Source organism: Brachycentrus maculatus, unplaced genomic scaffold (assembly GCF_059751285.1).
Source record: "Brachycentrus maculatus isolate JH-2025_06_01 unplaced genomic scaffold, ASM5975128v1 h1tg000261l, whole genome shotgun sequence".
In the NCBI taxonomy this organism is placed as follows: domain Eukaryota; kingdom Metazoa; phylum Arthropoda; class Insecta; order Trichoptera; family Brachycentridae; genus Brachycentrus; species Brachycentrus maculatus.
Genome location: NW_028281012.1, coordinates 1999167 through 2023764, shown reverse-complemented (window position 1 = coordinate 2023764; position 24598 = coordinate 1999167). Strand labels below are relative to the sequence as shown.

The 24598-nt window shown below is 30.7% G+C and overlaps 1 protein-coding gene across 1 annotated transcript in view; it reads right to left on the bottom strand.

Annotated features, from left to right (window-relative positions):
• Nep2 (M13 family metallopeptidase neprilysin 2) overlaps positions 1 to 24598 on the bottom strand; it is a 71126-nt gene that overhangs the window by 20008 nt on the left and 26520 nt on the right. The window contains exon 3 of the mRNA XM_088266019.1: positions 5638 to 5768. Within this exon, the coding sequence (XP_088122145.1) occupies positions 5638 to 5768 (131 nt within the window). The remainder of the gene's footprint in view (positions 1 to 5637; positions 5769 to 24598) is intronic.

Below are 24598 nucleotides of genomic sequence, written 5' to 3'. Positions count from 1 at the left end.
AAGGAAAGGTGATGAGCCTTCTGCTTCAGGTACCAACCCAGGGTTATATTAAATTATATATATATATATATATATATATATATATATATATATATATATATATATATATATATATATATATATATATATATATTTATAAATATATGTATATATATATATATATATATATATATATATATATATATGTTTATATATATATATATATATATATATATATATATATATATATATATATATATATATATATATACATAAATATATGTATATATATATATATATATATACATATATATATATATATATATATATATATATATATATATATATATATATATATATATATATATATATACAGAAAACAAGTGTGAGGTAAATGGCCCACTAGGTATTATATACCTCATTAAAGTATTCTAAACCTTGAATCATTGTCGACCGGTTTTGAAACAAGGATGTGTTCGTCTAACAAAGACGGTTTTAGTGTTAATGGAAAAAAAACAAAGAATAATCATCCCGCGTCACCCACTTGGGATTCTCGTCAGTCGACAAGTCTTTGGTGAAAGCCTGTTTTGGATACGTATCACGTTCTGTGGAGGTCCCCATTCGCGACAATAATACTGTCCTGAGGCTGTTTTCAGATCCTTTATCTTTCTTGACCGCTAACAAAAAAGGTTCCAGAGTCTTAGCCGAAGTCAAAGAGCGCGCGTGAGATGCGTCGCGTCATAATTCGGTACTTTACATATACCCGGCATCAGTGGCATGCACAGAGAATTAATTACGGTAGGCAGTAAAGGTAGGTAGTAAGGTAAGGTAGGTACTACTTACTAGGATAGATAGTATTACTTGTGTTTTTAGATGGGAATTGCATTTATTTACTTTGCTTATTATAGATCATTAAGTGAATTTTTGTTATTTCTAACTAAATAAAAATGTTTTTATTCGAATCTGTGTTGGGAATAGGAGGGATAATCTAGTGTGGGCTAATCAGGAACTTCTCAGTATTTGCTCATGGGTAATACTACTTAGTAAGGTAGGTTAGGTACTGATTGCGTTTTCATGTCACGCGGGTATATTAGGATAGGCACTGCTTTTCTGCCTATATGGAATGCACGCCCCTGCCTTTTTGTCATTCCTGCATTCCTTAGTCATGATTTATCACAACTCGTTCTATGTAAAATAAATAAATAATATTTTCTTTCTAATGAATAAAAACATTAAAATGATTGACATTTTCTAAAAAAATCCGATAAACCGAAACATATAATATTAGGATGAGAAAATAATTCGAATGATAATTCGAACTAAGAACAAAGCAGTACCTCGATTGGTTTTCAGAAATTAACTTTTTGATTCTAAATTCACGTTCTCTTTAAATACGAGTAGTGCAAATACCACCGTTGTCTTATTTAATATTTAGTTTAATTCGAGTAGAGAAGTGAGTAAAGCGTAACTGCTACTATGGAATTTCGAATAACGGATTGGGAGTATTCGATACTTTTTGTCAGTTTATAATATTTTTCAGCCTAAGTGTATGATTTTAAATTGTCAAATTATTAGATTACTGTCACTATAAGTCACTGATTATCGTGATTAGTTTTAAATGACAAAATTCAATGACTGAATGGATTAACAACTTCGTTTCAAAAAAGTTGTAGATAATGTTAAGAGACTGACTTTTCGCTTAAAAAACGTATAATATCGTCGGTGGGGATTGTTTTCGTCTGCGATAACTTGAGAAAAAAAAACTTCCTCTAGAATTACGTATGGTTCTTGTGAATTCATATGCGGTGGATGGACTACACACCGCACTCTTATAATGCAGTTTATGCAAACGTTCCAGAGCTTCAAAGCGAAGCTCTAACCAGTGTTTATTCACGGTAACTCTTATAGACATTGATTGCATTGGATGACCTATGAGATGATCTATAAGAAAATTGTGAGGCGCTTTTCAGATAATTTTTATACAAAAAACTGTGCAACAACCTTTAAATTGGCCATTTTATGTTTATCAATGTCATAAAAAATGTTAACGTCATTCCGGATTTTGATTACTCACTATAATTTATACTCATACACATATGTATACATTTATAATACTTAGGTATTACTGTTATTACTTATAGACTGTTGTATTAATCGTGATTCGTGATGAATATTTTTTTCAAGTGTTACAAAATAAATTGGTATTATGTAAAGATCATCTCCTAAAATGACGGTTAATGAGATGTGTATTTAGTTGGATTCTCAGAAATAAATCGTTTAATCTGGTGAATACTATAAAATTAATAAATAAAAAAAATTAGAGCACATATTATTTGACAAATATTTTTTTCTGAACTAAGAGAGAATGAAATACTAATATATTTTTATGATATATATGGCGCATAGATTAAGTAAGTGTAACAATGATACGAAGGAGTAAATAAATCATTCGCCTTTAGGCAAAGTCAATAGAAATTGTTCGACCAAATCCCAACCAGGATTACGAGTATCAAAGATATTTCATTTACCACCCAACTCTTTATTACGAATGAAAGATTAAAGGAATACTCATCAAGGAAAGATTATCGTTTATCAATAATTGTAATATCTACCTTTTCTCTTTTCAAAGAATATCATTATCCTTTATTGCTTTCTTTTCTTTTTATATACATGTTTAAAAAAAATATATATAAAAAATCTACGTATTAGTAAATGAAACACCTTATATATTGTACAATCACATATCAACATAAATGCTATGATTCATTATTAATAAAAATAATATCTATTTTGTAAGAATATATTGAAAATTGACAAGTTAACTAATTTTGATTCATCTGTGTTCTTACAAAAATATATTTTTTTTGTTATATAATTACAAAATTCGTAAAAAGTGTATGTATAAATAAATATATTCTATTATTTATTGATTCGGCATTAACTTTGTGGAATGACATGATTATTTTAATTAAATTAAACACTTGAATAATCCACTGAATTGAGTTTTATTTTTATTTAGGACTAGTTTCGAAAACGACAATTGTTTTCATCTTCTGGTACAAATTAAAACTGTACTGTACTGTTTTAATTTGTACCAGAAGATGAAAATAATTGTCGTTTTCGAAACTAGTCGTAAATAAAAATAAAACTCAATTCAGTGGATTATTCAAGTGTTTAATTTAATTTAAATAAATATATTCTAAATATGAACACTATGTTCAATGCCCCGTTTAAAGGACTATTTTTAATGTATTTCAAACTGAGACCGCATAGATTTGACGGGTATGAAGTTCAATATTTTCCTTATGTGATGCTACCCTGTTCTCCTTTCAATCAGTAAAAAGGATATTTGGATTGAAAATTTAATTATTGACTCGTTAATTGATATTAACATAAATAAAGTCATTATGCTAAATTACAGATTTTTTTTAAATGGCATTACAGGAGCTCTATGGATTATGAAAATAATTTGCTTGAAAATAATATACGTTTAAAGTTAATATTTAGTACACCTCATTAGTTTATTGGTTACAACATTTTGAGTGTGTCCAAATACTTGTTCACAAATTTGGATTATCTCTAATTATAGGAATATTTTTCAAATTATTTTCTGACATCTCATCAAAGATGAAGAAGAATATTCGGGTCATCAGCCCCGTAAATGCCCAGACTTCCATATTCTTCTTCATCTTTGATGAAATGTCAAAAAAGAATAGTTTTTTGGTAAACGTGTTTGGCTGCCGTGCTGAAGGTTTTGGGTTTAATTTTTCAGGAGTTATTTAATATGATCATGGACTGGTACATGAATTATAGGATTGATAATTTTGCCTTCATATAATTAACGATCAACTTAACACTATGTCAGTTTAATTCATCAGGTGCTAAGGATCACTAGTAGATATAGTATTATAGATATCTGTCAGAAAGATTGTTATCTATAAGTTCACAACGAAGTCTTGGCCATTTTCTGTGCTTAGGATCCAACATAGGCTGTGTTAAGTGATTCCTAATTGCACATATGTAATATTCAATATTCTGTCATTGTTTAAATAAAAATTCCAATTAAAATTTGGAACATGTACTAGCGCATATCCGTAAAAACAAACAATTTTATTAAAACTATGTAGCAGAAAATATCTTTTAAAAAAAAACTGTTTTTTTAAGATATTGCCAATATTTCTAAGCATAAAAATGATATACACATATTGACTTAATATATGTGAAATCAGTAATGCCATCAATAACCGGGAGTGTGAATAACTACCCAGTATATTACATTTGATGATTTTTTTGAGAAATTTATTGATCTATGTACATACGCCTGTCATATAATATTATACTTAAAGGTCCGTATACATATAGTAAGTAAACTGTAACGAACCTTTGAAATTCACTAACTACAGGGTGGTGTAACAAGGACTGCCATTGCAAACAATAAGAAAACAGTGTTTTAAAATAATATTGAAGATGATAATTGGAAATGGGATTTTTCTGTGGTAATGATAACTCAGCTCCTGTTTTAGGCTACGACTGATTAAATATTTTTAAAATAGCAGATTCATCTTAAAAACAATACCGAGTGAACTAATAATTTGTTATTTTGTTGTTTTATATGAACTTTACAAAAATTGTGTATATTTATCATACATATATTTAAAAACATAGAATTCGCAACGTTTAAGATTAAAGGCAACGATAATGACTAACCACATAATTATTTTACACTGAGGTTTTATTGTGACTTTGAAATTAAAAAGAATAAAGGCCTTGGCATGTTGACATCGTGAGAAAATCTTTTGTACTTTTTACGTTACCCCAGGATATTATCACATCAACTTTGCTTTATGCCTAATTTTTAGTGATATTTTGTAATTTAAATAACATTAATTAAAATACATATGTTCACATTAAAAATATAGATACGTGTTAGTTTTACAACTAAGATTAGCCCGTTTAAAACAATGAATTTTAAATTATTTTATTTGGAAATTTAACAAAACAGTTGCATAAATTCATTAACATTAACGAGTAACACAAAACAGGTATTTGTACCATTCCAGTTACTAAATTTCACATTTGTAAGTTAGTGAAAATACCCAAGAAGGACAAGGGAATACACCACGATATGAATGTCGATTTACTACGTACACATGTCGCTCACTCCTTTCAAGAACGTTATAAATAAAACAAAAAGGATCTTTCAGGAGAACGTTTTTTAAAGTTTAAAAATATAATACAATGTATTATAAATAAATATCAAGCCACTTATTGAACTTTTTACTGTGCAACAGATCTTTTTAGGTAAAACCTGAATTTTTTTCCATTTGAAAAATATTTAGTATATTTCAAAAAATAATTAAATAATACCATTTCTTCAAAATGCAAAAACAACACTTTAGCGGGCAAATATTAAGTTAAAAATATGCCACTTTTGCTAAGATATAGTACATATTCTGGGCATTCTGAAAACGATTTTCGATTTATTCTCCTTGAAAGGAGTGAGCGATGTGTAAAAACATGCCAAACTTACGTTTCAAAAATATGATTAAAAACACGTGTGTTAAACACCAACAAAATTCTATCCTGTTTCTCAAATGATGCTGAGTAGGAAAAAAAAATATCTTAAAAAAATAATTAAGGTTTTTGAATTAATCTTACCTTTGTCGTTGTGCTTGCTCAACACGACGGTTAGTCCAATCGCAAATGCCAGTGCTATTAGGATAGCCACGACGGCAACAAGGGTTAGAGACTTTTCAGTCCCGTTTCTTCTCTTCCACCAACCGGGATTCCTAAAACGAGAATACATATATACCGATGTCATTTTAAATCCATGTCCAGCACACTGATTGTTTAGCTTTCGTACATGTTTTGATTCAAACATTTTTTTTTCAGATGTATCAATTTCAATATATTGAATTTATAATAATGTTAGTCACATGAAAGTTGAAAATTTATGATTTTAAAATAAAATAACTGGTATTTTACATCACAACCCCTTGATTTCAATATTCATGAAATCTACATTTGTATTTTTGATAGTACGTATAATATAATACTACGAGGTCACAAACGACAAAAATACATAAAAGAAAAGCATTTTTCAACTTGTAGTCTATTAATCGATATTTGTAAGTTGTCTTATACCCCTCGAATCGTGTGAAAAAATATACTACGTCATGGAATATCTTAACACACATACAACTATATGGTAAGGACATGCACGATGGTAACAGAATATATCAAAAATACGGGTTTTGTGTTATGTGTGGTTTTTGTCCTAAAATCATTAATTAATTTTCACAATGTTAAGTTTGTACGAAGTTATTTATACCCCTCGAATCGTGTGAAAAAATATACTACGTCACGGAATATCTTTACACACATACAACTATATGGTAAGGACATGCACGATGGTAACAGAATATATCAAAAATACGGGTTTTGTGTTATGTGTGGTTTTTGTTCTAAAATCATTAATTAATTTTCACAATGTTAAGTTTGTACGAAGTTGTTTGAATATATGGACGGATATTTTTGAACAAAGTTTATTTAAAATATGAGATTTTTTTCCTTGTTAAAGACTTAATCTAATGACGGGTTATCGACAAAATGCCGATAACACCGGATTGATAATGATGTTTATGTAAGTTTTATTTAAAATAAATTGCTGCATGATCTAGAACAAGATCGAATACTTTGCAGCAATGCTCGGAGATTCTTCGTATTGCAACTAAGCATGGTGTACGTTGTTTATTTTATTATCTTAACTAGATATATTCAAACAAAATGATCTTTACTTATTCGATGTTAGCAATAATTGGTCTGAATTGGGTCAACATCTCTTCGTGAGATTTAATCTTTAATTAGAAATATTTTTATTGGTGCTTTTAACAGAGTGATTGGGAATAAGAATATGTCCATGGAAGCCAAGCTAGCGGTTCATAACGGCGTGCTAGTACCGACACTAATGTATGGAAGCGAAACATGGAACTGGCAAAGGAAGGATGAAAGCAGAGTGAACGCTGTTGAAATGCGCTCCCTCAGACGAATGTGTGGAAAATCATTGTATGACAGAATTAAAAACGACGATATAAGAAAGGAATGTAAGGCTGAACGCGGAATAATTGAAAAGATTAGGAAGAGTTCTTTACGGTGGTATGGACATGTGGAGCGAATGGATAGCGAGAGAATGACTAAGAAAATATATGTGGCAAATGTGAGAGGGAAAACAGAACGTGGACGACCGAAAAAGACTTGGCACGATCAGATCAATCAGAACCTAAAATCTGGCGGTGTCAAAAGTCTGCGTAATCGGAGGGCATGTATGACTAGATGTATGGATGTGAAGGAGGCGAGGAGTGTATGTCAGGACAGAAGAGTGTGGCGTTCCATCCTCTCTGCCTACCCCTGCGGGGAAACGGCGTGATGGTAGTAGTAGTAGTAGTAGTAGAAATAATCCGATGTTTTGAATAAACGATGTACTTCATTGATATATTTTAACGTAACTTGACATTAAGAAAAACATTTATTGTATTTTCAATACAACTACGTAAATTTAATGAATATTGACACCCAGTCTAATGATTGGGGGGGAAAGGGTCGTATAAATACATTATACTGTACGATGTTCTGAAGTATAATTTAACTTTGACTGATAGTAAATACAACAGATATTTTACATAAACTTACGTGCAACAAATTAGGATATTAAAACAAACTTAGAATCATCCACCAGCATCGAAAAATGAGTAATTTTTAAGTCCAAAATTAAGTACCTACATATTACATATAATATGCTACATTATAAGTGAGCTTACAATAAATATTTCAGAGAACAGCATGATCTTATGCAAAATAATAAATTTAAATAGTTTTTCGTGAACATCTTAGACATTCTTTTATTGGACAATTCTAATTTTGCAACTTATACTCTCAAATACTATGTAAATAAATACATATGGATATAAAGACATCGATTTCTACCTATTGTTTTAAAATATTCCTAAATTCTGCACAGTTCTAAAGTATACAATACGAATGTGTACATATAAAATTAAAATTAAAATAAAAATTAATTAAAGAGGGATAAGATATAAAACACTTAACTGATCACGAGTAGTAAAGAAAATACATAAAATCAATTTATCCCTTTTTAACTTAAATATATACTATGCATAAATACCTCATTTTTCCAGCATAGCATACAGTTTATAGCTGCAGACATGGATAATAGCTTAATGTGATAGAGAACGTGGATGCATTAAAAATGTGGTATAGCAAAATAATTAAAAGAAAAGGCTGGGACAAACGTTTAAAACTATTTTTTTTAAAGTGAAATAAAAGGGAAGAGAGGAGGGTTGGGGAGAGGAGGTGATGAAAAACTATTTCCATCAAATAATGTAACAAGTAAGCTTTACGTTGAAATGGCAATTGTGGAAAATAACTGTAAATTGAAAAGTGACATCATGTCAATTTGTAGGTAACTCAACGTACAAAGGGCTTAATTATATTCAGAACCTGTACCCGGTTCTGAATAATCGGATAAACTTAAAAACCCTTAGAAATCAAAATCAACAAAGTATTATCAGCTATATTTGATTAACCAGCGTTTCTCAAGTTCGGGGTTGCGAAATAGTAAGCAAATACGAAAACAGTAAATTGCAATTTGAACCCATAGTTAACCATAAGGTATACATTTACTTGTTTGAGAAACACCGGGGTTTTTTTGTACTTTTTTCACAAACAATGAAATGAGCGGGAACGGTGAAAATATATTTAATCGGAGTTGTTACTATGCTCATGCTTGAAATCTCTTTCTTGAAATATGTTTTTACCATATACTTACATGATGACCATTTTTATGATCGTGGAGGTTTGTAAAAAAAATCGCAAATTTACACATTCATAACGCAATGGAATTATCGCAAGTCTATACGAAAAGCTTAAATTCTAAACCTACTCTTCTCCTATTAGCAGGCAGGATTCGGATAGTCCATCGAAATTATTTGGTCTACGAAATAAACTCGCCATGTATTGGAACATCGCAGTCTCCTTGAATCTCTTATACACACTGCAACGACAAAATTTAAAGATACTTAAAAATTTCTTTTACATTATCTCTTCACTAAAACATATATTTTATCATTAATATCTCCCCTACATTAATGATTACAAGGAATCTATTACGTAAGGAAGTTATCATTTTGAACACGTAGCGTAAATAACTTTCACTTAACTTCTATTTAGTAAAAAAAACTTTTTTTGTATCATTAACATTCTGACACATTGATCTACAACCTATTTCATGTGGCTAAAGTCGTTACAAACAAAATTCAAGAAGTAAAGTCAAAGTTAACAATACTACGTAGTAAACTCGTTAACTTTTTACTGTAATTAGAGCCCAGTAAAATAGATAAGGCTGTGTTCACACTGAGAGTGAAAGGGGCATCAATATCTACCTCTCAATAAGACCCTAGAGGTATTCATATACAGAGCCCATCTTTCACCCTAGATAACTAAACTATATTTATAGATACATAGTAACTAAACATTCCTCAGGCGGACTGTGCGATTAAAAACCTGAAAACTATAAAAAATATTTATTAATAAAAGTAACTGGTTGCATAACATTTAAGTTTGGTTTATGGTTAATGTAAGAGACATTTAACAATAGATCACGAAGATCAACACAAACAAAGCCTGGCGTGTGCGGGAAAGTAAGTGCACTTGACTTTTTCGGAGAAGGGCATCATCGCGTGGATGAATGTTTGGTTTTCTAGAGTTAAATTACTTTCCTTAGGCTATAAGGAACTCTAATGCAAATTCAAATAAAACTACAAAAATCGTTAATGGAGCAAAAACACGTCTATAGAATACTAGGTTCGGTATAGATGCTTGTTTTCGCCTCTGGTTCGATCACACTATGGACACCAACTAATAACATACACACTTTTCATACGTGAGCATTTTTGCCGGTCATCAATGGTCCAGTAATGAACTGTACTTGTAGTGATTTCGATTAATAATGCAGATATTCTACTTTTCATTAAATGTCCGCAACGATCCATGTTCACATTATTTTTATTGATTTATTGTTTCGGCATTCACTTTGTGGTAAGACATGAAGAAATTGTAAAAGAAAAACACTCCATTTTCCTTTATTCTCAAAATCCACCCCCTGACTTACTCCCTCTCCCCCTAACCTACCCCCTCCTTATTTATATAACGGATAATTATTTATGTGAGTTTATATTTATACCCGAAGATGGAAGCATAGCTTCCGAAACTAGTCATAATAAAATAAATATAACCCAAGTGGTAAAAACACCCGAGTTCTTCTTTTACAATTTCACATTTTTAAATGATTAGATATTGTGGTATCTCGTCCAAGAACTTAATATGTATCATATATTAAACAATAAGTTGATGTATATCAAATAATCATTAATGTTTTTATAAATAAAAATAACCAATTAGAAAAATGTTTTAAAAGAAAAATAGCAATGGAATTACAAATTTTATGCTTTCCAATTGGATTAGGTTTTTTCTTAGATTGTGCTTATTTTTCTAAAATAATTAAGGCCCAGTATTTGTTAAGTCACAACTTAATTTTCTCTAAATCCAGGTAACATTTTTTCTGAAAACACCGTTTTTGCGTTAAAAAATAAGTTGTACCTCGAAATAATTATATGGTTTTGTGAAGAAATGTAGTATTGAAAGGTAAGGAGTAAAAAAAACTATAAAAATATCTTTTGTATGTATAATATATTCTAAAAAACAAACAAATTATCCAATATTCTTTAAAAAAAAATCGGGCGGAATAGACATGTGTCATATTTTCGTTTGTATACACCGATTTTGAAGTAGAATTTTAAGGTTATTTTTTGGCGTTGCGATCCGTGCTTAGTATGTAGGACAGCATTTTTAAAGTTACAACGCAGCATTGCCACTGTCGTAAATGTATGCGTAGGTATATACATTATACATATTTGTCATCCTGGCAATGACAACAGATCCTTGAACCACGTTTAAAGGGAAAAATTATACAGAATTCTTTCGGTGCGAACTCCAATAAATAAGTGACAAAGAGATATCTGGAAATAATGTGGTGGCATAAAATTAATCGGAAGATGTTATCATTTTTGCAAATGGCGTCGTACGTCAATCACATTTGACATTTGTGAACTACAAACAAACATAGCTGCAGTATACAAACAGATTCAGGGTGGCGCAAAATTAATGATCCAATTTATTTATAAATAAATTTTTAACTAAATAAAAAAAAAATAGTCAAGGAAATCTTTATTTGAGCCTTGAATTATTTCCTGTTGTGTGGAAAAGATGTAATTCGTCAAGTGGCTGCCGCCAGTGTGTTCCCGTACGATCGATCTATTTGTATACTGCAGCTGTCTAGTTCACAAATGTCAAATATGATTGACGTACGACACCATTTGAAAAAATTATAACATCTTCCGTATATTGTGTCGTCAAATAATATGTATAATTTTAAGTTTTATTTTTAAAATTTGAAAAGTCAAAATAAAATACTTTATTTTTTATTAATTGATAATTGTAAAAACTTTTTTTATTTAAATAAATATTTTTTATAAATATGTATGTATTTACTGTTTCTTATCTGTTTGCTACGTTTTCTGACTTAGAAATTGAGGACGCATCGGAGCTATAAGCAAATGTACCAGCGTGTCAATGTCAAATTCATGTTTAAAAAACAGACTGTACAATTCACAAGTGAGTTTCATTCGAATATTTAACACTTTGATTGATGAAAATGTTTAGATACAGTAAAAGGCAATTTATATCGAATTACAAGAACAAAATAGTTTTACGTACATTTCGAGAAAACAATTATATTTTTAAATACATCACGATTTTTTAAAATTTTGGATCGCAAAGTCGATCCAAAAAAATGCTGGTCCTCACCTCCTTTATTATGCGTTCATCCAGTTAACACTATCATATTCACCCATAAATAATCAACACTCGCATAAATAGCGAACACAGTTAAAAGTTTTGTTAAAATAATCTGTTCGGCATTGTATATATGTATTCGTAAATTGGGTGTAAATAATATGTAAAGTGGGTGTATAATAATAAAATAAACAATGTGTGGCTTCGTAGTTAAAGTTTATAATTGAAATTTATTCTTAATTTATCTTTATAATATTTTCTATCTATCTATCTGATTATGACAGTTCAGAATATTATATATTTTCTATCTGATGTCTTTTGTTTTATTCAGCGCGACGCATGCGACATCTGGTGGTAGATTTATACTATATGTAGGTACTTAATAAAATGTATAGGTAGGTACCTAGTTATTTTATTACATATATGTATATATATATATATATATATATATATATATATATATATATATATATATATATATATATATATATATATATATATATATATATATATATATATATATATATGTGTGTGTGTGTGTGTGTTAAATTGCATGTTGGGTTTGAAGGCGTTAGAATAAAGTGAAATCTATCGACGGTGGACAGCGGATAACAAAGGTTACGCTCTGAGAAAAACAGTAATCAGGTCATTGCACCTTTATTTACCTGTCAATTTAGAGTAAAACGCGAACAAAAATCTTACCTAATCAAACAATTGAAAAAATATATAAATAAATCAGACATTTTTATAGCAAACAAGTTAACTTGAACAACTTAGTTGTGTACTGACTTAAACCCCTTAATACCCAGAGTTGTTTAAAAAAAATTATTTTGTATTTTTTTTGCCTGTAACATGTTTTTTTTAAAGCGTTCATTGATTATGTGTAACAGATGTTAGTTGAAAATAATACTCCACGAACTAAAAAAAAATAACTAAAAAGTATTTGAACTAACTAACTAACTATCATACCGCTTCCCCTAGGGGTTGGCAGAGAGAATAGAACGCCACATTACTCTATCTTTGCAAACAATCTTCGCCTCTTTCACGTTCATGCACCTCTTTATACATACCCGCCGCTTATTTTGACTCCTAACCTGACCGGTTTCAAGTATTTGACATACCTGATCGTGCCTTTTTCGAGTTATGTCATTCTCGGTTTTTCTCTGCTCCTTTTTACAACTACATTCGCCTCATAAATTGTTTTTTACCGTTCTTTCCTCACTCATTCCTTCCACATGTCCAAACCATCTCAATACGACTTTCTTAATTTTATCGATTATGCAACATTTTGAGTGTGTCCAAATATTTGTTCACAAAATCTGGATTATCTCCAATTACAGGAGTTATTTTCATTTTTTGACACCTCATCAAAGATGAAGAAGAATATGGAAGTCTGGGCATTTACGGGGCTGACAAAATGAATAAAAAAACTTATTTAATCTCACCAATAGATGTCTCTAATGAAGTTCTAGTGATTCAAAAACAATGTTTCAAAAAAATTGGTTCATATATAAGAACTTACAAAAATTTGAGTAGTGGTTGTCAATAATGGGTAGAATTGGTGAATGTTACACGTGTGTAAAGTGATCACCAAAACCAGCTTATGGCGGTCGTCAGCCCCGTAAATGCCCAGACTTCCACATTCTTCTTCACTGTTTTAACTTTTTTATTTGATTTAAAATATATTCAGATATTTCTGATTTGCGCATCGCAGTACTGTATGACTTATCTGAGATTTCAAAGTCAAATCATTAAAATAGGGAAATCTATACACGAAAGCAGAGTGATAAAAATACTTTTATGTGTATTTATCCAAATGAAAGCAAACCGCGTGTTAAACGAGTACATATTCCTATTACTATAGAACAAAATAGTATGTTTATTTTACTTGGAGGACGTTTACAAGTATAATACAATTATAATTCAATACAAGTACTATGCTCACATAATTCAAAATGTATTTATTTATTTATAGATTTGGCGTTTAATTTGTAGAACTCTATTTTAATTTATGTATGAAATGTTAAATCAAACACTGATTTTTTGAGTCTACTAAGTTGTATTTTATTTTCAATTAGTGTTTTACTCAGTAAATACCATTATTTCTTAAAATCTACTATGACTCGTGTTTCGATGCATTTCGCATCATTTTCAAACACCGTATGGAGTTTGAAAATGATGCGGAATGTAGATTCACAGTGTCACAGTAGATTTTAAGAAATAGTGGTATTTACTAAGTAAAACATTTATTAAAATGGGATAGATTTTACCACAAAGTGACTGCCGAATCAATTAATGAAATTGTATTTTATTGTTTAAAAACACATTGAAATCAATTTTAACGCTTGTTTTTTACTCAAGTGGTAAAAAACAAGTGTTTTCTTTAATCATTGTAAAATCAATTTTATGACAACTGCTTCGCCTAGTTATGGCATTTTCAAACGAGTGTGATGAACAGTCCATTTAGTCTTCACATTCGTTTGATAATGCCATAACTAGGCGAAACGATTGTCACAAAATTGATTTTTATATGTTTTTTTAATCAGTGTTTGATTTAACATTTCATTATACACAACTTCTTGCTGTCAGAAATTCTTAACGTAGTGCTAGTTTATGTGAAGACAATTATTTGGACAAAATATCAGAAGTCTCATTATGAACGTTACCATGATGTGAATTCTCAGTAATGTTGCAAATTTATGGTAATTGGAGGGCGTATTTGAAAAAATGAATCATTTTATAAAGGATTATTAGATCATTAATACTTTTTTGAAAGTGTATTTAATTTTAAGAATGATAATAGAAAATGAATCGATTAATTGCCAAAACAATAAAGTCAGCAATTTTACGATTTGGCATTTTTGATGCAGATCGATTCATTTTAGGGAGGTCTATCATAGGAATAAAGGAAAGGAATAAGTCAGTTCATTTGACAGTCTAATGTAGGCATTTTTTTCCTGTGCCAATTCCAAAGGAAAAAGGGTATGACGGGCCTGTGGCCATTAAAACTAATAAAATAGAAGACTTGAGGATATACCTACTGAGCACAAAGGCTATATACTATAAACGTGTAATTGTAAATTTTTATTTTATTTTAAGACTAATGTGTGAAAAATTTGCTTTAAAACTATGATAAGTAACCAAAGGGAATAAGTCAAGCAACTTTAAATTAGCATAATAAATTCTAAAAAAAGCAAGCCATCTAGAATTTTAAATTTACTGCGCATAGTAGCATATATTACGTGTTTAAATAAAAAATAATATAGTTGTCGAAGAATTTTTTAGAATAAACAGTTTTTTATCCCACCTGTAAAATAAGGAATGCTTGTCTTATTTCCTTTGGTGATTAACTGATTCAAATTGAAAATATTCAGGGTAGAGGTTATTTTTTCCGTACTATATACCCAATTACAAATATAGATTTGGATTTTTTAAAGAGTAGAATATCGCACAGTTCTAATTCTTAAAAAAAATAGTTAAATAAGATTTTTCGATGGATTATTATATTAAGGCCTTACTCCCAACAACAGATCTCATTCAGCGTTCGGTAACGCTAGAAGCCGCACGTCATTTCACGCCCGTTTTTTCTAGATCAAAGTGTTTTTTGTTTTTGTTTTTTAGAATAAATTGAAAAACTATTTTAATGATTTTTTTAAACTCCTTATCAATCAAAAACGTTTTTCTTTTCAAGATCATAAATTGATTTAGAAGATTTTTTTTCTTTATAATATTGGCATTTTAAGAAAAAAAATAACGTCAAATGTTACCTGGGGTTGAAGAAAGTTAAGTTACTACTAACCGTACGACCACAACGTAATATTGTCGCAGATATTTATTTTACTGTAATTCTTATTTATTTATTTGAACTTTTTGTACAATATGTGTGTACATTGGCGGGCTTATTGCTATAAAGCAATATCTTTCAACCAACCAAAGTTCTTTACCTACGATTGACTCATGTACATATATATCTAATAAGATCTTAAAATGCACAATGTTACTTGCATTAACTTCTTTTCATTATTCTATCAATGATGCTTATATTAGCCTTTAATTATTTCCTTATTTGCTTGCACTCTCATTTCTATCACTACGTAGTAAACTACGTAAACTACGTAATAATACACATACCTACTCCAAGATATGATGTGAGCATAGTGTGTAGAGACGAGGCGTACATATATAAATTAAATTAACAGAAATGTGTTTAATGTCATTAAAGAATAAGGAGAAGTAAATATTATGTTTTATGAACAATTCGACAGCTAAGTGTGAACTCAGTGCGCGCGAGTGTGTGTGTGTGTGTGGGTGTGTGTGTGTGTGTGCGTGTGTGTGTGTGTGTGTGTGTGTGTGTGTGTGTGTGTGTGTGTGTGTGTGTGTGTGTGTGTATATATAACATGGTATAAAATCTTGCAACCGGCGTTTAAAAAAAATAACAGCATTGAAAGCAGTAATATAAAAAACCTAATAGGAGAATTTCGTCAATATTTAGTATTATTAAACTCTTGAATGAATTGACTGTATTACATAACACCATAGTGTAGTGGTAACCGCGTTTGACTACCATGTTGAAGATCCGGATTGCATACCCAGGAGAGGCATATTAAATATTACCGTTTTTTTTACTGTTATATTTATTTAACATTATCCTATTCTACTGCCTCGACCGTAAGACTGATCACCTTGATATTAACAATTAACGATCCAATAACTTGCTCCAATGTGATGCAGTGCCTTATGCACCATTGTGTGCGGACGAGGGTATGAAAATCAAACAAGATAGAGAAGCATTGAAAGATTGAATGAAGAGTGAAAATCAATGAAATCGCGCGTTTAATGAATGGTTTGTTGCGCATAAAAGAAGCTCTCCCAAAATCGGCATCTCCCATCGTAAAACTTGTTGCTTAACAGTTGATGTTCTTAATGGATTTTTACAATATGCAGCAATAAAAAAATATACTGCCCGCAGCGAATGGCTTTCCCCGCGACCGTATCGCTGAAGCCCGCTATTAAATGACGTAGGTATTTCAATATCCCCAAAGTTGGCCGCCGCGACGAGACACTCAAATGAGGGGCTCTTCCGATTCGTTCCAAGTAAAATCTACAACATTTTGAGTGTGTCCAAATACTTGTTTACAAAATCTGGATTATCTACAATTACAGGAGTTATTATCATATTATTTTTTGACATCTCATCAAAGATGAAGAAGAATATGGATGTCTGGGCATCTACAGGGGTGACGAGCGTCATGGGCTGGTTCAAGTGATCACTTTACACACGTGTAACATTCACCAAGTCTACCCATTATTATTGACAACCACACTACTCAAATTCTTGGAAGTTCCATATGGGAATTCTTTGGGACCCAGACATTTAACATTATGACTTCAGTCTATGTATTGATTGAACAGCCCTTGTATAAGTGCACTGAGTATGATTAAATTAACATTTGAAATATTCTAAACACTTACGTTGGCTACAGGATTATATGTAAACAATGTATTATTAGCTAAAGCATTCGACCATACAACAATACACTGGAATAAGCCGATATGTACTATTATTGGCTAATTCCATGCCTGTATGCATCGTTTTGTTTATCGAGACTTAGCCCTTCACAGTTATGTATCTAAATAGATAATTAGTTACTAGAATCAATTGATTATTACTTTATCACTAATCTTCGACAAAAAATTGTACTTCTAAAGCATATATCGCTCATTCCTTTCAAGGACGTCATAAATCAAAAATCGTAAATTTTCAGTTGTGCATGTTTTCGGAATGCCAAGAAAATGTATTATGTACCAGCAAAAGAGGTATATTTTTAACTTAATATTTACCCGCTACAGGGCAGAAAATGTTGTTTTTGCATTTTGTATAAAAGGTATTGTTTAATTATTTTTTCAAATATACTAAATATTTTTCAAATGGAGAAAAAATCTTCAGGTTTTACCTTAAAAGATCTTTTGCACAGTAAAAAGTTCAATAAGTGGCTTGATATTTATTTTTAATACATTGTGTTATATTTTTGAACTTTAAAAACGTTCTCCTGAAAAATCAATTTTTTTGATTTACGACGTTCTTGAAAGGAGTGAGATATATATTAATATATATATATAAATATATATATATATATATATTTATATTTATATATATATATATATATATATATATATATATATATATATATATATATATATATATATATATATATATATATATATATATATATATATATATATATATATATATATATATATATATATATATATATATATATATATATATATATATATATATATATATATATATATATATATATATATATATTTAAACATTGGTATAAGACTCTTTCAAAACGATGTAAATTCAATTTGATAAAATAGTTTTTAGTAAAAATATATGATTTTAAAGAATAAACCGAAAGATCTACTATTTTTGTAATGAAATGGGGAGAGAATATTAGTAAAATCTGTGAATGGACGTTTTCGGTCTTTCGTTTTTTGTAACCACAGAGATGAGAATCTCAGTTTCAGGCACGTTCCTTTTAAAATAACTGTGGTCGAATATATTTGAAAGTAAGTGAGCATAGCTTTTATAACATTTTACATTTTTTGTAGTGGATCGCTTCTCGTCTCCGTAGCACGGTGTCAAAATATTATACGCTAAAATAATATTATTTGAAGAAAAAGTATAAGTTAACGTCCGCAAGACACATTAATAAATTTACACATGATACTTTAATTTTGTCTGCCTCCGTAGTGCAACGGTTGGCGTGTTTGGCTACCGTACTGGAGGACTTGGGTTCGGTTCCCAGTTGTAGGGGGGATAAAGATATATCAGCGATTTTATACTTTAATATTTATTTAATATTACCCTGGACTGGTCTCTGAAGCGCAGGAGTAATCACCTTGCCTTCATATAAGTAATGATCACGATAACTCTACATCAATGCGATGCAGTGCCCTATGCACCATTGGGTGAGGATAAAGGTTAGAAGTATTACTACGGGTATGCAATTTGGAGTATCATTATTATAATTTTTACTATTGGCTTTCTAAAAATGTGGAGCCAAGGACTGACGTACCCACTCTTCATTGGCGATCTAGTTAGTACTGCGTCGATCCGACGCTTAGTCTTCCCGAAAGTGTACAAGGATAATAATCGGGTTTCATCGTTTCACGAAGATTATGAACGTTAAGAGGACGAAATAGTACAATTAAGGCATCATAGGATCTATTCCACAGCGATCAAACATATTATATTAACATTAAAATAATAAAATAGGGAAAAAGTATCGGAAAAGTATTTTTGTATAAACGTTGGACCGTAATAATTTTATTTTAATGACCTGATGGAATGATTATTCCGAAACCAAAATTCACGAATTAGTGTTTATTAAAGTGGTATTACACAAAGTGAATGATGAATGATAAGGAGAGTGTCATATTACCAAACCACAATTTTAACAATGCTTTTGATGTACAAAATAAAATTTATCGGTTTTTTGTAGTAAAACTCTAGGTTTTAAGTTTCGTATCATTGTGTAAAAAAAATCATTATATATAACAAATTCGGGTGCATTTATACCAGTTTTAAGCACACAGGGTACAGTGTGATGGTAATTTAAAAGAAAAATTATGATTTAAAACAGACGACAAGGAGGGTTAGTACAGAAAAATAGCCATGTTTTTTTTTCAATATTTTTTTAGATATCTCAAGTCAAAATACAAAATCTCTGGGGTAAAATTATGTTTTTGGGTTATATGATTTTTGCATCTTATTGTTATGATTTATTTTTAATAATCCGGGAAAATGTACGCGGTGCAAAATAAAGTAATGCTCGTCTGGGTTTTTTAATGCTGTTGAAATGCGCTCCCTCAGACGAATGTGTGGAAAATCATTGTATGACAGAATTAAAAACGACGATATAAGAAAGGAATGTAAGGCTGAACGAGGAATAATTGAAAAGATTAGAAAGAGCTCTTTGCGGTGGTATGGACATGTGGAGCGAATGGATAGCGAGAGAATGACTAAGAAAATATATGTGGCGAATGTGAGAGGGAAAACAGAACGTGGACGACCGAAAAAGACTTGGCACGATCAGATCAATCAGAACCTAAAATCTGGCGGTGTCAAAAGTCTGCGTAATCGGAGGGCATGTATGACTAGATGTATATGAAGGAGGCGAGGAGTGTATGTCAGGACAGAAGAGTGTGGCGTTCCATCCTCTCTGCCTACCCCTACGGGGAAACGGCGTGATGGTAGTAGTAGTAAATAAAATATCTGTCGTTCTCGATCGTTGCGTCCTATTAAACGTACTTGTTTATTCAGTGGAAACATTTCGTAGGTGTTTAAATTGCAATTGTAAAGTTTCCAAGGGATTTAAAATATTTTTCAATACGAAACGTGAGAATATGAAAGAATAAGGGATGTAGCTATCGTCAAATAGACTCCACTTCTCTTGTCTATGATAAACTACCCAAATAAGAATGCATCATGTACTCCTATCCCCAGCATTCAAATTATTATTGACACGTATTTCGATGCATTCATTATTTTATTTTATAAACGTATTACATATGTCCGCCTCCGTAGTGTAATGGTCAGCACGCTCGGCTACCGTTCTGGAGGTCCCGGGTTCGATTCCCAAGGGGGGTAAAATAAATATAAGTGATTTTTTCACTGTAATATTTATTCAATATTATTACCCTGGACTGGTACCTGAAGCGGAGGGCTGATCACCTTTCCTTCATGTGTAAACGATCAAGACAACACTGCGTTTATATGACGCAGTGCCCTATGCATCATTGGGGTGCGGATAAGGGTTTTATTATTATTATTATTACTACATATTTCACTCACTCCTTTCACCAACGCCATATTTCAAAAATCGACAATTTTCAGTTTGACATGATTTTGTTAGATTTCAAAATTTAAGATCGTTAAAAATCGGAAATAAGTTTTTATTATTTATTCGGAAGCTAGTGTTTCGATGCAATCAACATCATATTAAACATCTTAGAGTACCTTCGTAAAAGATTTGAACAAATTTTGGTATTAATGAAGTAAAATTTAAAAAAAATAATGAAAATTCAAGTAATAGACAGTCGTTATACATATTTGTATACGAATGTAGAATAATAGTTTTGTCTCATTGTCATTTTTATTTATTTAATTTTATATACCGTAATATATCTGCTTTTACACAGTTTTCTAATGTTGATTTTGCCTTTATTTATCGATATGGAATAAAGAAGTTAGACGTTGATGTAATTTTAAGACTTTCTTTAAAAGTATTTGATACCAATTGAAATGCGAAATATACGGATATGACATTTAAGGAGTAGGCGTACGCCTAAAAAATGTATTAAAATCTGTTTCCGCAAAAACGTCAGTTACAACAGTGAGTCGACGGTGTGCAGGGCTTAATTTCAAACCAAGCTATGATAAAAAAAAAGAATTCGATATTCCCTTCCAATAAAATAATGCTTCGTCTGTATTGACACATTGTATCCATCTTTCCTCATCCGCACCTGATGGCGCATAGGGTACTACATCAAACTGGTGCAATGTTAAGTTAATTATATGAAGGCAAGATCAGTTTTACGCTTCAAGTTCTGTTCAGGGTAACAGTAAATAGGTATAACAAAAAACACATTTTTAATAAACCCCCCCCCCGGATCGAGCCTAAAACCCCCAGCATGTAGCTTAATGCGGTAACCAGTTAAATTTACAGTAAAATTTAAACCAGTTAATTGCTAACAAATAGTTCTAAAACTTATCTAAACTGTAAAAGATCCTCGTTTGTGAATTAACATTAATTTAAATGTTGAACAACAAAAAAAAATACTGAAAATACTTCCTGAGACTTAATTCATTATTTAAATCAAAATATAATAAATAATTTTCGTATTCAAAGAGGCGCTATGGCGTGGTTTGGAATCAATCCACACATTTAAAGGTACCTACCCAAGAAATTTGATCATTATAAAAATATAAAATAGTCTTAGGTACCTACACTGATCCAAATCGATAACAATTGACTTGACTCTGTACCATGCACACTCAATGTCCATTCGGTACGGTCAACAATAGGCAGGTTGGGAAATTTGGGATTACGCAACGGCGGATTGTAATACTGTGCTATCTGGCACAGTTTCGGACATTGCTGAAACTCGCTAAGGATAGAATAGAACGCCAGCGACAGTCAGTCAGTTTTCAGTACCATGGCACTACGAAGACGCTCCTCGCAATGCGACTATACCAATAAAAAGGGTCCGTAGTTATGTTACCGATGACAGTTTAAATAAAGATTTTTAAAGTAAATGTTTTTTGGACGCGGTAGGAAAAATTGGCTTAGATCAGACGAAAAAGTGAAACGCATCCCCTTCTTCCGTAGACGTTTGCATATTATAGGTACTGTATTTATAGATTTGGCTTTTCATTTGTTGAACTCCATTTTAATTTATGTTTTAAATGTTAAAACAAACACTGATTTTTTGAGTTAACTAAGTTGTATTTTATTGTTAAAAAAACACATAAAAATCAATATTTTGACAATTGTTTCGCCTAGTTATGGCATTTTCAAACAAATATAAAGATTAAATGGACTGAAGGTTCTAATATAGCTATACAATTTTAGGTATTATTAAGGTAATACTTTTAACATGTAATAACTTACGGGAGACAACACAAAATTAAGTTTGTCACAAAATTGATTTTTATGTGTTTTTTAACAATAAAATACAACTTAGTAGACTCTAAAAATCAGTTTTTGAATTAACATTGAATACATATATCATACTGTATATTAGCTGAACATGTTTTGATATTTATTAGTTTATAATTTACGCGATTATAATTTGCGCGCGAAAGGTGCAGCATTGTTGGGAAAAGAACTGGACAAAATGCCAATGATTTTGAGTGGTTATTTCAATATGAACTTCAACTCAGATGAAGCTCAACCATTGATAATATTAAAGTTGAAATTGAACACTGACAAAGGTCAGTCTACAACCAGGTCAGGCAATACCATCAATGGAGTATTATCTCATTATTTTCTAGTATAAATAATTCATTTCATACGCACTTTAGCTATTATAAACCAAATATTTAATCTTAGACTATAAATTAATGAGAACTGATAAACAAAATACATATTACATTTCATTAAGAGAGGTTTTCAAATTACATTTTACAAAACCATTTTCTAATTATGAAATAACATAATTGTCAGCAAATGCAAATAGAGCAATGCATACAATCAACTGTTTCACATGTAACGCACGAGAGTCTACGCATATTTTTCTCTTCGCAATAACGCAAAGCACATCTCAACGAATGGACGCAGTGTTATCTAGGAGACTCATTACATAAAGAGGAATAGAATATGTTTGATAGGATACAGATGACAAACATACATATGTGGAGGTCCTCACCTAAAAGTTACATTTCCAATATTGCAAAAAAATCCTTTTAATGCAAATCTATTCTGTGTACTGTATTCTATAGAAATATTAATTAAAGTTGCGACAAAACGTGACCAATCCTGTGTACTAATATAAAATCATTAAATCGCACTAAAACGTAACAATTTTACAAGCTAGAATTTCTGAAGACTTAAAATCATTTATAATGGACACGTAACGTTTCGGTGAGGACCTCCTTGATTATTGCCGTAGTAGATGATCGAGAAAATGCCGGAGAGACAGTAGTAACAATAATTTAAGTAGAGAAAAATAAAACTATTTAAAATACCAGCGCAATGGTCAGCACGCTCGGCTACCGTTCTGGAGGTCCCGGGTTCGATTCCCAGGGGGGGTCAAATAAATATAAGTGATTTTTTTACTGTTATATTTATTCAATATTACCCTGGACTGGTACCTGAAGCGGAGGGCTGGTCACCTTTCCTTCATGTGTAAACGATCAATATAATACTGCGGTTATATAACACACTGCCCTGTGCACCATTGGGGTACGGATAAGGGTTTTATTATTTATTTAAAGTAACTATGCCACCCGGGGTCACATACCTGTAGGGATAAGCTTGTGAAATTTGGAAAATCAACTTTTTCCATCATATTCATTTGATTTTTTAAGTTTTGTACTGACATTTCTTGGGGGAATTGCATTTTATAGAATATTATATTATACTATATTTTATATAATTTTATAGAATAGGTGTATTCACACCAGTCTCATATCACGTCGGTTACGACGAACCTGGTTGCTGGTCAAATAAAAATCATGAGAAAAACTGCATAGTTGTTATTTTATTCTATGCATCATATTTATTTTACATAAATGTATTTTTTAATATTTTTTTCTAGAAGGTCGACGTGTGGGAATGTGTTGTGATAGTTGAATACTACTCCTTTTTTCAAGACACATGCTAGCGAATTTCATAATTTATTTGAATACTATTCAACATTTTGTCTTTCTTTAAAGCATTTTTAATTCTTTAATTGGAAATATGAAATAATAATTCTAATTTGAAGAATTGGAAACATGTTGACAATTTAATTTTAAGACTTTATTGTAATGTAAAACGCAAGTTACGTGATTGAACAAAGAGAGAATAAAACAAACAAAAATTATCTCAATAAAAATTAGCATATTTTTATCGAAAATACGGAGAATAAATAAAATGAAATGTAGCGATGGGAAAACGTAATCCAGAGAAGTAAT